Source organism: Leptonychotes weddellii, chromosome 6 (genome assembly GCF_054177405.1).
Source record: "Leptonychotes weddellii isolate Sample4059 chromosome 6, ASM5417740v2, whole genome shotgun sequence".
NCBI lineage: Eukaryota > Metazoa > Chordata > Mammalia > Carnivora > Phocidae > Leptonychotes > Leptonychotes weddellii.
In genome coordinates, this window is record NC_138374.1 from 79,117,935 (window position 1) to 79,133,457 (window position 15,523).

General features: G+C 58.6%; 1 protein-coding gene across 1 annotated transcript in view; it reads left to right on the forward strand.

Moving 5' to 3' along the window:
* The window catches only part of STUM (stum, mechanosensory transduction mediator homolog), a 54,433-nt gene extending 39,918 nt beyond the window's left edge, over nt 1–14,515 (forward strand). Inside the window, exons 2-3 of the mRNA XM_081824468.1 lie at nt 4,031–4,210; nt 8,560–14,515. Of these exons, the coding sequence (XP_081680594.1) occupies nt 4,031–4,210; nt 8,560–8,594 (215 nt within the window). The 3' untranslated portion in view covers nt 8,595–14,515. The remainder of the gene's footprint in view (nt 1–4,030; nt 4,211–8,559) is intronic.
* The last annotated feature ends 1,008 nt before the right edge of the window (nt 14,516–15,523 follow it).

The window sequence follows — 15,523 nt, forward strand, 5'->3', positions numbered from 1 at the left end:
ACAGTGTAAGAGGGTTCCCTTTTCTCCACATCCTCGCTAACACTGGGTATCTCTTGTGTTTTTATCTTTTTGATCATGGCCATTCTGACAGGTGTGAGGTGGGAGCTCCCTGTGGTTTCGATTTGCATTTGCCTGAGGATGAGTGATGTTGAGCATCCTTTCATGTGTCTGTTGGCTGTCTGGAAGTCTTCTCTGGAGAAGCGTCTGTTCAGGTCCTTTGCCAATGTTTTAATTGGGTGGTTTTTCTGCTACTGAGTCAATGAGTTCTTTCTGTTTTTTGGAGATTAACCTCTTATCAAATGTATGGTTTGCAGATATTTTCTCCCGTTCCACAGGTTGTCTTTGCTGTGCAGAAGATTTTTAGTTTGATGTTGTCCACTTGTTTATTTTTGCTTCAGTTGCTTGAGCTTTAGGTGTCACATGCAAGAAACCATCACCAGAACCCACATCGGGAGAGCTTTGTGTCTGTTTCCTTCCAGGAGTTTTGTGGTTTCAGGTCTTATATTTAAGTCTTTGGTCCATTTCGAGTTAATTTTTGTGAGTGGTGTGAGGTAGGGGTCCAGCTCCATTGTTTTCCATGTGAATATCCAGTTATCCCGGCGCCACTGATTGAAGAGACTGTCTTCTCTCACGTTCAGTGTCCTTGTCAAAGGTTAGTTGACTGTATATGCCTGGGTTTATTTCCGGGCTCTCAGTTCTGTTCCATTGGTTTGTTTGTTTTTTTGCCAGTACCATATTGGTTTGCTTATTGTAGCTCTATGTATATATATATATATATTTAAATTATTTATTTATTGGAGAGGGAAAGAGAGAGAGGGCACAGGAGCTCTTCTGGGCAGATAGGGTTGTGTCTCATACCTTGTCTGGGTGGGGGTAGGGGGGCTGCTCCGGGCAACTTTCATTTTCCCAGACTCTCCATTTGGGAGGGGCTGGGAGCTACTCTCAGCCTCGGCCATGAGTTCAGCCTCTGCAGAGCAGGGACACCCTCCACAGTGGGCACTGGCTTTGCCCTGGGGGTGGTTAGCTTGCCTGCCTGCCTCTCGGCACATGTTCCTTGCACATGTTCCTTCCCGCGCTCTGGTCGCATGTGGCTGGGAGACCCTCCCCACACAGGTGACAGCTCCCTGCCTGTGTGGGGCAAGCCGGGCTCTAAGGCCCACCTAGGCCCCTGGTCAGAGTGCGTCACTGACGTGCTTCCGCAGGTGAGCGAGGCCACTGTTGGGATGACGACTTGGGCCTTGCCACTGTGAACTCCGTGCCCAAGATCTGTGCCCATTGTTGAGGATTGCCCCACCCCCATCACAAGCCGATTCCGGTGCTCGGGCCCCGCTGATCTCCCTGTGCAGCCAGATCAGAGTAGGGGTCCCTAGAAGTGACCCACGATGCCGGGGGGTAGGGCTGGTTGTCCCCTCCCCTTTCCCCAGAGGCTCAGGGGAGGCCTCTGGGTGGTGGGCGGGTAGGGGAGGGGCAGGGTGGTCAGCAGGGAGCCGCGGCTCTGGCCCTCCCAGTGCAGCCTGTCTTGGTCTCTGTGGGGCAGGGGGTGCTTCTGGGATCCTCTCAGTGGTGTTTTGCTCATGAACAGTTGTTAGCTGTTCTTGTTGTGAAGGGGAGGGGTGTCAGCAAAGACCTGTGTCGCCATCGTGGTGACGTCACTCCCTCCAGTCATCTGTGGTTTTAGCAAATACCACAGGTGACAGCAGGTGGTCTGAGGAGGCACCTCACACTGGTTGCGTTTCTTTGGACCCCCACATTCTACCTACTGTATATGGCACCGTGCCGGGGGCCCCTCTGCCTACTGTATACCGCACTGTGCTGGGGCCCGGGCAGAGGGTGGTCGGGATGCCACCTGGGGTCTCAGGGGGACTGTCAGCCCCTAGGGAGGCAGAAACACACACAGTTGGAGGCAGTTGTTAAGAGGACGAGGATGGGCAGGGTTGGGATCGGGAATCAGCACATGCACCCCGGCGTCAGCCTTGGATCTGAGGCTTATGGGTGCCTCGGCCACCTGGGGAGGCCGCGGGAGCCACCAGGGTTGAGCAGGGAAGGGCCAGAAGCCAGAGTGCAGACAGGGAGGAGCTTATCCAGGAAGAGGAGCGTGAGGATGGTCGCTGGTCTGCGGGCTGGTTTCCCAAATGGACTGCTCCCTCGTCTGGACCTGCTGTCACAGCTCGTCCCCACCTGGGAGGCAGTGGGAACCAGCAGGAACAGAACACTGGCATCACATGGCCGTGGGGTCCGTGCCTGCCTGTGATTGTGACCTTGGACAGGATACTCGATTCTCGAGTGTATGCGTCCTTTAGAATGTAGGTTTTATTACTGTTTAGGTATGGAGGGGCCAGCAGATCAGAAATGGCAGCCACTGAAAGGACAGTTGGTTACAGTTCCTCAGAGGAGGGGTGCCCCATGCTGCAGGACCCCACATGAGGAGGTGCCAGAGATGGTCAGGGGGCAGGCCACGGGGGGCAATGCGGGCCTTTATAGCGGTTTCCAGGGAAGGAACACTCTAGGCAGGGTAAGCCGGCTAACGGCTAGCTCGTTTGAATAATTTCAGTGGGCTGTCCCTGGTTGTCTAGTATCTGGCCCTGAACGATTAGGGTGGGGGGCTAAGGGCCCAGAGGGTGAGAGCCCATAAAGGAGGTGGTTGGGGGGTGGGCTCTGGACTGGGGGGTCACGTACTAGCTCTAGGGACAGTCTCTCTGGGGCAGCAAGACCCCAGGTGTGGAAGCATGAGGAACACCTGGGTAATATGGGATGTTAGTGTGGTGGGCAGAATAATGCTTCCCCCCAAAGGTGTCCACACCCTGACCCCAGAGGCTGTGCAAGTGTTCCCTTACACAGTAGAGGGGGCTCTGCACACGTGACTTGAGATGGGGGGATTTACCTGGATTATCTGGAGGGCCCATGTGCTCAAATGGTCCTTCCCCGGGGGGGCCGGTGGTCAGAGTCAGGGAGAGAAGATGAAGGGGTGGTGGAGGAGGGGCGGGAGCCAATACATGCGGCAGCCCCGGGAAGCAGGAAAAGAGCCTCCAGGAGGACCCCGAGGACATTTCCGACTTTCCATCTCCCAAATTGTAAGAGGGTGTATTTATGTTGCTTTCAGCCACTGAGGTTGTGGTGACTTGTTACAGCAGCCATGGGGTGACCGACACGGACGGGGAGCGGGCCGGCGGCCACGGGGTGACTGACACGGATGGGGAGCGGGCCGGCGGCCACGGGGTGACCGACATGGACGGGGAGCGGGCCAGTGGCCACGGGGTGACTGACACGGATGGGGAGCAGGCCAGCTGCCCTGCAGGGTGGCCCTGAGGCTCAGAGCCCACGGAGGAAAAGAGCCTGGCTCCAGGAAAATGCCAGTAAGTATAGTGCTGGTACCTGTGGGGATCTGGGAAGTCCTACCAGCTAAGGGACCTGGTCACACACATTACGTCGCTTTGTGCGTCATGAGTGTTCAATAAATCTTGGGCACCCTGTCCCTCCCCCAGCAGGTCTGGGGTGTCTGGGGGAACCCTGTCAGAGAAGGGTCTCTGAAACATCGGCACTGGCCTGCGCTCTCCGCTCTGCAGGCACTTGGGGCCTCCGCGCCTGTCCCTTCGCAATTAGCGAGTGTGCTGGGGGTCACTTCCTGAATTTATCTCCGTGGGCAACTTCCGTGTCACCCCAGGGATGCTGGTTCCTACTTCCGAACTGCTAGGCCTTTACAGCCTTTGCCACGAGAGGTTGATGTCGTTCCCCCGGGCTGTTCACTGTCCTTGCAGGGGGCTGCATTGTGGCTCCCTTATGGCAGGGACGTCTTGTCATGGCCCCAGGACTGTGCTGGGCCTGGGGCCAACCATCCACATGTCCTCAGGCTGGTGCCTCGGCCCCCCAGCACGGGGATCAGAGGCGGGCCAGGTCTGAGTGGGAAGGTGCTGGACTCTGGCCGCCCCTCTCCTATTTCCCTGGGGGGGCGGGCAGCGGGGCCCCAGGCCGTCCGGAAGCACGCGTGTGGCTGTGCCCCCCAGTGCGCTCAGAAGCCTGTCCCCTCTCACAGGGACATTTGTCTCGGCCTTCGCTGTGCTGTGTGGAGCCCGCACCGACCTCCCGGACAGGCACGTATGCTGTGTCTTCTGGCTCAACATCGCAGCAGCCCTCATCCAGACCCTCACGGCCATCGTCATGGTGGGCTGGATCATGAGCATCTTCTGGGGCATGGACATGGTCATCCTGGCCAGTGAGTAGCCGCCCATGCCACGCCTTCTGGGTCGGGGGCTGGGCCGGGATGCGGGGGCAGGGCTGGAGGAGGGTCAGGCGCCGGATAGTCTGGGTGGTTGTGGTCCTGCAGGGTGTTGGCGCCTTGCCAGTCACTAGAGTCCGCAGCCGTCTGGCAGAGGGGACCCTCCCCACCGCCCCCACCCCTGCCCCCCCGCACGCCCAGCCCAATGCCTGCAGGGAGTCCTGAGCACAGACAGGCAGAGACCTGAGCCTGAGGGTGTGAACAAGACAGGGCCGAACTTCTCTTCAGCTCAGACGCATCGGGCATCCTCTTTGTCGAGGGAACTGTCCCGGACCACCCTGGGTAGCCGGGGTGGGGCCTGTGTGAGGTGATGTCCCCTGGGCCTGGCGGCCCCAGTTTCCAGAAAGAAGGGAAACCCACGTGGCATCTGTGCCCACAGGAAGCCCTGTAACTGTGGGTTGTTTTGTTCTGTTTTGTTTTTATAGCCAGGACAGCGTGGTTTTCCTTTGACCTAAGCTTTGCTCCCTGTTGAGGGGACCTTCGCCACTCAGCTAGCACAAACTTGATTCAGACACAAAACTGTTTTGTGAAAGTGCCTAACGTTACAAAGGTCACCGAGATGACTTAACATCTATGAAATAACCTAGCAAGCTCTTAGAACAGATACCGCACGTGCCTTGGAGCAGCCCCGCGCGTGGCCTGCGTTTTCCCACGTTCTGCCGCCGATGGGCCGCCTCCCTTAGGCACCAGGCGCCCCGTGGTGTCTGACACAACAAAGCCACTCTTAGGCGGGACTCTCAGTGTCAGAGGGAGGGACAGCCGAGGCCGGACGGGCTTTTGGGGGCCCTAGAATGATCTAGAATGACCTGTAGCTGACTCTATCTGAGCTCAGGATCCTCGGAGGATGCAGGGCACACACAGATGCCAGGGCCAGGCGAGGCCTCCGGTCAGTGACCAGTCAAGCCGCCGGCCAGAGAAAGTGCAGGCCCCAGAGCCGGAGAGATCCAGCGGAGCCAGTGGATTGGACAGACTGGCTGCCTGGGAGCAGGTCATCCAGCAGCAGAGGTCAGGAAGGAAGTGGGGAGCCTGTTGCCAGGACATCCCAGGCAGACCCTGGGAGGCGGGGGCAGCCAGAGAAATGGGAGGGGGAGAGCAGGCCTGGCTGGCGGCTGGGGGATGGGCTGGCCCCGGGGAGGGCTAGGCTGGGGAGGGCTGCTCTCAGGGCAGGCGCAGCCCGTCAGGACGTCAGGGAGGACGGGGACCCTGGGAGGGGAGCAGGCAGAGGAGTCAGAGACCGAGGCAGGCCCATCTTGGGCGCCTCGCCCTGCGCCCTTGACCAGGGATTGCTGAGACTTGCCGGCAGGCGGGGAGCGCTGCAGAGCCCGAGGCTTCCCCAGGGGCCTGTGGGATGGCCCACAGCCTCCTGACCCCTTTCCCAGTTGGAACCTGGGAGGCCTGCTCTGGGACACGTCCTCAGCCATTGTCAGAAAGCCTGACCCCTTTGACTGCTTCTTCCCGCGTCACCCCAGTGTCTGGCCAGGCACTTGGGCACTTGAGGACGGAAACTTTCCACCAAAGTGGAATGCGCCTACGTCACTGGGCCCCGTCTCAATAAAAGTGAATTAGTGCCTAGTCCCTAGAGCTTTCTGGTTATTTTTATCTTGGTCACCCTTAAAACCCAGGGGTTTTAAAAGCCACGGGGTCTGTATCTTAGAGATAACTGAAAGGGCCCCCTGATCAGGTCCTAGACAAGGAAGCGTGGACCCCGAGAAGTAAGATGGGGACCTGGTTACTTCCTCTCTTTGCACCACCCCAGACCGTGGGCCTAACCAGAAACCCCGGCCCTATGGCTGGTGCGGCGGGTGTGGTCGGGCGGCGGGATACCCGGTACGAGGAGTCCCGTTCCCATCCCACCCCAGGGCCCCGGGCTCTCGCTGTGGCCAGTCAGCTTCTTGGGTGTCTGCACGCTGGCCCCAGGGATGCTGGTTTTTTTTGCGTCAGACTTTTCAGACAGCTGCACGAGAAAACCCGCCACACCTCGCCGCGGCCCACCAACCGCGCCTACCCTCCGGACTCAGCCACCCATCTCTGCAGGGGTGCCTTGTTCCAGAAAGTAAACCCACCCTGGAAGGATGCGTAATTGCCACTCTTGAGATGCGGCTGCAGGCCAGGGTGACTCTGAGCAACAGCAAAGCATGCATGTCCCGGGATGGCGACTTTGTGGGGAGGTCCCACGAGTGACTCGTCTGTCCTAATTGATAGTTGGGTGGGGGCCGTTCTTTCTGGGTTCACTCCAGCCCCTTCCCGCAAAAATGAAGGAAACTTCTCAGCTGGAACAGTACAGGGTGAGTTTTTGTTTTGTTTTAGATTTTATTTTTATTTATTTGAGAGGGAGAGAGAGAGAAGGAACAGGGAGGGGGACAGAGGGAGAAGCAGACTCCCAGCTGAGCAGGGAGCCCAATGCGGGGCTCAATCCCAGGACCCTGGGATCATGACCTGAGCAGAAGGCAGATGCTTGACGGACTGAAGCCACCCAGGCGTCCCAAGGATGACCTTCCACACAGCACTGGCCAAGGTGTCATCAGCACATACACTGTCCGGAAAAACCGCTAAGAGGACAAGCAGGGAATTCCAGATCTAAGTAGACGTTAAAACCAGAGACACAAGCAAGCGGCTCTGTTGATAATAATCACAAGCCAACCACAGACTGTCCTGGTCGAGGATGGAGAAATACGCCGTAGTTCTCCGCGCTCTCTCTGCCCCATGCCCACGGCAGGCATTGCCCCCCTCATCACGACACCGTCTGCTCATCCATCCACGTGTTCCCCACACAGGGCTTCCGGCATCTCCATCCGAGATGTCTGCAGGATGAAATCTGTTTGCCATGTCCCGGCCTCAGTCTGTCCCGAGGCATTAGAGTCTATGTATGTGGTTCCTGTCCCTATACGGGGTGACCAGACAGCTCAGGCGGAGCCTGACTGGGGCCAGGAGGGGGCACCTCAAAATCCTGAGAGTGTCCCACAGCCATCCCTCCACAGGTGCACCCAGCTGGTGTCTCCAGGCCGGGTGGGGGTGAGCCCAGAGCAGGGGTGGCCCCCGAGGGAGCTTCTTGGCGGGGCTACCGGCTGTGAGCCTGGGGAGGGGGGAGCCCCGGCCATGTGCCCCTGCAGCCCAGCACCCACCTATGGTTCCCGGTCGCTGGACCCCGGGCATAGCGCTCACGCGTCCTGACACCTTTTAGACTTCAGCCAGTCCCTCCGACCTCTGTTTTCACCCTGTTTTCTCTTTCTCTTTTCCTCCTGTCCCTCCTGTGGCCTCACAACCCTGTGTTGCCCCCAAGTTTCCCAAGGTGAGTCTGCTGCTGGGTGTGGGGCCCCTGCCTGGGCTGCTTCCCCCACGCCCCCACCGCCCCCCTGCACCCTCCGCACACACACTCACCGAGCTGGCCACCGGGCTTTCATCTTGTTTTTGGTTTTTATCTGTTTTCATTTATTGTTGTGCTTCTGTTTCTTCTGTTTGTATTTTCTTTTTGTTTGTTTGGATTTCCAGCTTTTTAGTTTGGAAAACGTAGAAGCGTAGACAAAAGTTGAGGGCCTAGTGCACTGAGCCCCTAAGGGCCCACAGGCTTCAACAACACATAGTCACTCCTGTGTCATCTGTGACGTCTTATCTATTTCCTGGTTTCTGCACATTATTCAGACTTAAAATTGGTGAATAATTTGGTAAATAATGAGAGAAAACAACCGTTAGGTCCTCAGAAACTCCTCTGGGGCTAAGTTGCCAGCTAATGGTGAGGTGGGGGGCATTTCGCAAATTCAAACTCGTAACTTCATGCCTAAATATTTCAGTGGCTCAATTTCCCCAGGGATCTTGTGACACTGTTGTGTCTTAAAGGCTCGGAGTCGTCGGTCATGTTTGTCTGTGTCCCAGACGTCTGGCTGATTGAACACACACATGGTGACAGTCTGTTGTGTGCTGTCTTGCTGTTTTCCTTTCCGTCTTCCTCTCTGTCCACACATCCCAGGTACCTGGTGCTCGGGGATGGAGGCCTGCCCTAGTCTTCTGAGCCAGGGGCATGTCGATCACGGTGCCACCCCCCCCCCTCCCCGGATGCCCTCCTGTCCTGTAACCCCACTAAACCCAAAGTTCCACAGTTCTTCCTGCATCTTTCCGTTCCTGGTGAAAAAGTCCATGCCCTCGGGGAAAGGTGGACCTTGAGTATAGCTGTCATTCACACCTTAGTGTGAATAAGATCTCATGACAATGTCACGGTTCGCAGGCACCTCCTAGAGAAATCCTGAAGGAAGCGGGCATCTAACCCTCTCTCCTTTGTTTCTTCCCCACAGGCTACAAGGAGCAGGGCATCCCACAGCAGCTGTGAGCCCGAAGGAGCCGCTGAGAATTCCAGGGCGGTCCCATGGGGGCCGTACCAGGCCGCAGGCGGCACCGGGACCTTTACGCACGCTTTTCTGCCATCTCCTGGGGTCGGAGTGGAAGAGGGGTATTTAAAAAACAGTATTTATGTTGAAAACGCATATGCTTTTCTTGGCAGGCTGCCAGGCTGCCAGCCCCCCACCCCCACCCCCACGCTCCAGAAAGACACAGGCCCCCAGAGCATCTGGGGGGGCGTGGGGGCAGGGTTGCGGACAGCGAGACTGGGATGCTCGGCTCTCCCCTGCCCTGCACGTCTCCCTGCCCACTGTGAGGGCACCCTGGAGCTGCCGGGTCAGGCAGCAGGGGCTCACCGAGGGGCAGGGTGCGGTGGACCCTTCCTCTGGGTCCCCAGACCCTGTCTGTTTGCGCTGCTGTCTCCTGGGGGCCGCGCCAGGACAGGAATGAGGATGCACATGTCCCCAGCCCGGTGTGGAAAGGCCTGCCGTGCCTTCCTGGGGATGGACCCCTGAAAGTCTCTCCTGGCCCCGCGCTCCCTTACTGTAGCCTACCCTTCACCCACCCCCCTCCTCGCCGCTGAAATCTCTGGGCCTGGGTGTGTTTTGACCTTTGTTTCCCTAGAAGGCGGCCAGCAACTCCATCCCTGGGCGAAACGGCTAGAATTACCAGGTGTTCATACACAGAATCCCCAGTGCAGGTGTGAGCGAGCACAGGCCAGCAGCCTTTCACATTATACTGAACGCCACTCCTGGTCAATAGTCCTCCTAAAATCCTTGGGGCCAGACGGGTCTCCAAATTCGGAAAACGTGGATTTGAGACAGAATAAGACCCACGTACCGTGCATTTCCTAACACGCCCGCAATCTGGAGCACCTCCCAACCATCGAGTGCATGACTGTTTTTGCAGAGAATCCTGTGAAAAGTCAGACTAATTGGGATCAATAAAAACCATAAATAGCCTCACCTTGCTTGGTTCAGGTCAGATCTTGGCCTAAATAAGTTATGGAAGAAAACTTAGCATTCAAGGGCTTTTGGGGATTGAGAATTGCAAAAGAAAAAAAAAAAGTGTGGGATGGCAGACTTTTATCTGAAAAATCCCTCTTGCCGATGAGGCCCTGGGGATCCCGCTGTTGTTACACAGGGATTCCTCCTGTTGCCAACATCTGGAGGCTGTCCTTGTCGTCCACGTCATGTGGACGTGGGGTCGCGGAGGGAAGCCATCCTGCCCCAGGTCCCTTCCTCACCTCCTATCCCTCATCTAAGCCGGTGACGCTTCAGGGCATCTGCTCGGTGCGTGATTGTTCGGGAGTTGGATCCTGGTGGGGGAGGAACTCACAGGAGGTGTTGGGGCCGCTGCGGGTCAGGGATTGCTCTGAAATGAAGAGAAAGGCGATCCAAAGTCATGGTGGACATCTACCGTCTGTTTTCATTTGCTTCCTAACATGGGAATTGCTAAACTGTGGGACTGGCCCAAAGCTGTTTGCAACCCCACTGGGCTCCCCGAGGGAGCTCTTCCTGTCTGTCAGAGACTCAGAATGTGGCCAGGGCTGGAGCAGTGATGTGTCTGGCCTCTTCCCCGTGGCTGTATGGGTGTGCTTGGGGAGCCTGCAGCTGGACAGGCCCCCTTGCTCCCCGAGCCCAGTCACCTCACCCGCTGGGCTTTCTGATTATTGTCCTGCCAGGGAAGTGGGCCTTGGGCTCCCTGTGGATTGGGCAGCTCTCGGCACCCATGGAGAAACAAATCCCCTGCCCCACTCCCCCGATCCTGCCCCCCTTCCCTCCTGATCCCAGCCTGGCGTCTGCTGCTTCTCTCGTATTTGGAATCCTGTGCGTTTTTAAGATGTGGGACCAGCTTTGGTTTTATCCAGAAAGCCAGAAGCTTTTGGTGTGTGAAGACGGCATCCTCTGGGCCGAGAAGACAGCAGCAGGTGGCTCCTGGCTGCGCCCCGGGAGGCTGCATCAGAGAAGGGAGCCACCCCTGTAGCCAGGCCAGAGCAGCTCGGGCTGAGGGCTGGGCCGGGCCCTTCACCCCACACGCCCAGAGGGATGCCCGGCCTCGGGCACAGCCCCCATCAGTGGGAGCCGAGGATCTTGCTTTCCTGGCTCGGGCTGGGGTGGCTGCTGAGGGGGAGAGAAGAGACAGCAATTTGTGTAGCATGTTTGGTGGCGATCCAGACACAGGTGGGGGTTTCTTGAGTGAACCCCGGCACGGGATGGCTCATACAGGGGTTTGTGGGCTCAGAAGGACAGTTCCACCTCGGCCCCTGAGGCTCCCCTTGGCCCCAGCTGCTTCCAAACTTGAGAGGACGTCAGCCTCTGGAGGAAGCCCTTCCCGCGTAGCTGATGTGTGCGAGGAATGGGGGCACCCCGGTCCTCTGAACCCCCAGTCTGTGAGGATGGCCGCGCGGGGGAGCAGCTCGAGACAGCGACTTTCTCCATGAGACTGTGGCCCAAGCGTCACCGGCTTAGATGAGGGATAGGAGGTGAGGAAGGGACCTGGGGCAGGATGGCTTCCCTCCGGGACCCCACGTCCACATGATGTGGACAACAAGGACAGCCTCCAGGTGTTGGGTCCTTGCTAGGCTCGACGTGGTGCATCTGACCCGCGGTGACCCTTACCAACAATCCTGGCAGGGGGGCCGTGAGTTTGCGGACCTTCCAGGTGTCAGGACTGAGGCGCCGGCAGAGCAAGGCCCCGAACACCGTGGCGTAGCTGACACGGCCTGCAGCGAAGTCTTGCAGCCGAGGGGAAGGGGTCTTGGGGGGTTGGAGGGTTCTCTGGACCTCCTTGCCCGTGCAGAAGTAGCAGGTGACGGGAAGGGGTCTTGGGGGGCTGGCTCCACCACATGCCGTCCTGGGCGGCCCTCCAACCTGCAGCCCGGAGCGGGCAGGGGATCTGCTCCAGGCCCCCGACCCCCCACTTCCCAGAGGCTTGGCTGGGGCTTGGGCCTCATGCAGACGTCACGAGGCCCAAGCCACAGTGAGGAGCACACGAACTCTAGAAGGTCGAGGAAGCCACACGGTCAGAATTTCCCCCAGAAAGACCCAGACCTAAGAAAGAAAAGCCGAATACTGAGCCCCCAGGCCCAAGAGAATGCCTTCCGAAGGCCTGACTCTGGAGGAGGAAGCGAGGGGTCCACTGAGGTGGTCCTCCTGCGCCAGCCCAGCTCTTTAAAATCCCCCCAAAAGATCTACAATTTTTTTGGGGTGAACCCCATCCTCACGCAGATGGGGTGAGTTTGCAAGGGTCACTTGGATGTGGGCCTGGCCCCAGCCGCCGGGCCTAGGGCCTGAGCCAGTGTGGGGCCCCATCCTGCTCCCGGGGCCCAGAGGCATTCACGACCCTGGATGTTTTTCTCTGGTTGGTGATGCTGACCACTTCGGCATTGTGGAAATGGCTTGGGGATGTATAATCTAAATGTCAGTCCCCAGTCTGTGGTCACAGGCCCTTGTTGACCCCTCTTGCTGGTTTGTTTGGAGGGCTTTCAACAGAAGGATTGGAGGCTTAGAGCACCCCCAGCTGCACTGACCCTTCCTGGAGACCGTGACCTCGCAGGGGGTGGGGGAGCCGTGTGAGCTGCTCCCCACGAACCTGCCCGAGGCTGAAGGGAGCCAGGGTGCCACCTTCTCAGCGGCCCCCCTGTGCTGCCATTAGGCAGTTCTCCCAAGCGGGGCTCCGTGTTCCACAGTTGTGCATCCAGCAAGCACTCAGCGGGCACCGATGCACCCGAGGGGGGCTCCCAGAGAGCAGCACCCTGGCCGCCGCGGCACAGCACCTGCCCTTCCCGCCCGCACAGGTGGAACAGCAAGGTGAGCGGAGGCAGGAGAGGCGCTTCTCCCCGTGGAGGAGGCCGCTGTGTGTGGCCAGGAGGCCACGAGGCCAGGCAGCCATGAGGCCAGGCTGTGGGAAGGGGGGCTGGGGGCCTCCCGAGCGGGTGGGTGCTGGTCGGGGTCCGCGTTTTTCACCTTTTGGGCTCTGAGAGCTTCAGAATGTCTGTGGGATCACGGAGGCATGCAAGCAGGGCTGGACTCGCAAATCTGCCCTAATCCCTGTGCTGATGCGTGGGGAAACCTGTGCCGCAAACACTGGGGCGAGTTCCAGCCTCAGTGCTGTTTGTCTCTCCTCCCGTCTCGTGCTTCAGTTGGACCATCCGTAGGCGGGGCAGGGAGGGACTGGGAAGCTGATGCCGGTCCCATTTCTGTCAGAGCAGAGGCCTTGGAGGACAGGCCCAGGGCCCTGCAGCCGCGCTCCTGTGTGGGCCTCACAGACTTGACACGCAGGGACTCTTTCTAGTGACAGACATGGGCGCTCTCTCCCCTCCCAATCCAGTCACACAGGAGGCCGATGACAGGGCTGTCCTTGTAGGTGTCCTGAGTTTCCTGTACAAGTTGTCTCTTTAGGTTTAGTCCCCAGTCCCTCTCCCTGCCTGCCTGGATTTGCCAACATGCCAGCCATCCCCAGGCCAGGCCACCGGCACCCTAGGCCGGCAGAAGCACAGACACATGCACACTCTCTCACACACGCGTGTGCACACAGGCCCCCCCCCCCCCCCGCCACATGCTCACAGCCCCTCCGGCTGCTGGGTGAGGGCAGGTCTCAGGATTGAGACCTTAACATCTGCAGAGAGGCCCTCACACTGCCTGGGAGCCATCCCTCCAGCGTGCACCCTGGCAGGCGGCACTTGTCCTTGTCATCCCACCCAGGGCCCAGACACACACAGCTCCCTTGATCCGAAGGGCCCCTGGGCCAGGAGCACTTCCTCCCGGGGTCCATGGCTCCACACCCCCGGCCACCAAACCTGGCTGGACTTCTGTGGGAGGGATGACATGGGTCTCCCAGAGAGGAGGGGACCGTGAGCCCTTTATGGGCTCTTCTGGGGCTACAGTCATCCCCACCATCCCCCCCGCCCCCCGGCCCCAGGATGAGAAGCAGTGAGGAGAGAAGGGGGCAGAGGTCACGCCCACCCTGCTTTCTGGGTGAGCACCTGGCTGGGTATCCCAGCCAGGGAGGTGGCGTGGTGGCCGTAAGTGGCCGGGGCACCCCGTGGACACACTTGGTGGGCCCTTTGCACGGGCTAAAGTACACATGCCGTTGTAAATGGTGCCAAATCTTTGAAAACAACGTACATAAAAACAACACTGGTTCTGTGCATATTAGCTGAATTTATATTTGGATGAGTGTTGTGCTGTGATTTGTAGTTTTTGATACGTGAGCGACTTTGTTTGGGTCTGTCTTCCTCCCCTTAAAGGAATCGCTGTCCGTTTCTGTTGTTCTCTGCCGAGACCCTCTCCATGACCTCCCAGGGCTTCCTCAATTTACTTCTGCCCAGATCCTCGGGGGCCGCCCCCCACCCCCAGCCACTTCCCTTGTGATCCTAGCCAGCCAAGGGGGTCTCCAGCCCAAGCCAGTGACTGGAGCCTTCCTTGGTTCCACGAGAGGAAGAAATTCTCCAGCTGGGGACCTAGGGAAGCTTCTAGACTTGCCGCCTGGGGCCCAGGCCGGCCTGCGGCTTGGCCTTCCCCGCACCTTCAGGACCGAGCCCCCAGCAATCTCGCCCGCCCCCGCTGCTGCCTGGGTCCCCAGGGCCCCTGGAGGCAGGGTCCCAACCTCCCCAGCGCCCCGCCAGCTTCGGAAGTCCCAGCTCAAGCACCGTTGCCGTCCGTGCAATGGGAAACAGTGCGCATGACTGTCGAATCCTGTGTACATATCTCCATGTACATATTTATATATTCCGATTATAAATATGCAAAGCATGGCATCTCTTTGGCATTCCAAGTTTGTGTTTTTTTAAATCCTGAAAATACGGCTTTAGAAACTTTTTCTTCCTTTCCCTCTTTTCTATGTAATAAACATATTTCTATGTAATAAAAATAAAGGTCACTCATGTGACCTTTCTGGTGGCTTCTCAAAGCCCTGTGTGCTCTCGTTTTTCCAGCTGGCCGGATCCCGACTCGCGCCCTCTCTCCGTGACCTCTGCTCATGCGGTGGTCTTAGCATGAAGGCTATCCTTCCCCAGGGCAGGCCCGGCCCTCCTTCAGACCCTCACCTCCCGCGCCCCTTGTCCTGGGGACCCCCGTGTTCGGCGATCGGATCCCTCTGCAAGTGGGAATCTGCCCACCAAGTCGGGCATTGGGCCCCCACCAGGTTTAGCAGGAACGCGGGGCAGGTGAGACTCATCTGCTCGCCCGTGGACCGGCTGATGAGGGGAACGTGTGGAAGTGTTAGGACGTGGTTAGGAGGACTTGTAATGAGGCGCTGGTTGAGCTGACGGGAGCTGGGAGGAAGTGCAGGGCTCGGTCCACAAGCTCTGTGGGCCCAGCTGGAATTTGCTAACGGGGTGAGGACCCGAAGAGCTTGTGGAATCCGTGGCCAAAGACAGTAGATAGACCAGATGGACACGTGGGAGTTCAGAGAGCTCCTGACAGGCAGAGGTAATGCAACCAGATGAAATCTGTGAGCTGAAGCTAACAGCTCGAGGAGACAGCTGCCCTGGGCCGTTAGCGCCCCACGCTCTCCCTCACGCCCGCGAGTCAGGGGCTCCAGGCCGCGTTCTAGAAGGCTCTATCTGCAGAGCGGCAGTCAGCGCTCGATGACCCAAGGCACACCCTGGGACCTTTCTTGATCCAAAGACTTATTGTGCTCAGATCATGCCAGGGATGCTCTCTGCCAGAGAAAGCTTTCCGCAGGCTGTGCGGCCTCAGAGGGGCCCCCTTCCAGGGGTAGGGGAGGAAGTCGGGCTGCATGAAGACATCTACTCCCTAGGATTCCCCCGCACCCCCAGACCCCAGACTGGCCATGGCCTTCAGAGGTGACCCTCCAGCCGGGTCGCTGAGGGACTTCACCCGCGGTGACATAAGCCAGGAATTACCGAGGAGAAGAGGGGGCCCCACAGAAAGAGGAGACAGTGCAAGTGTTGCT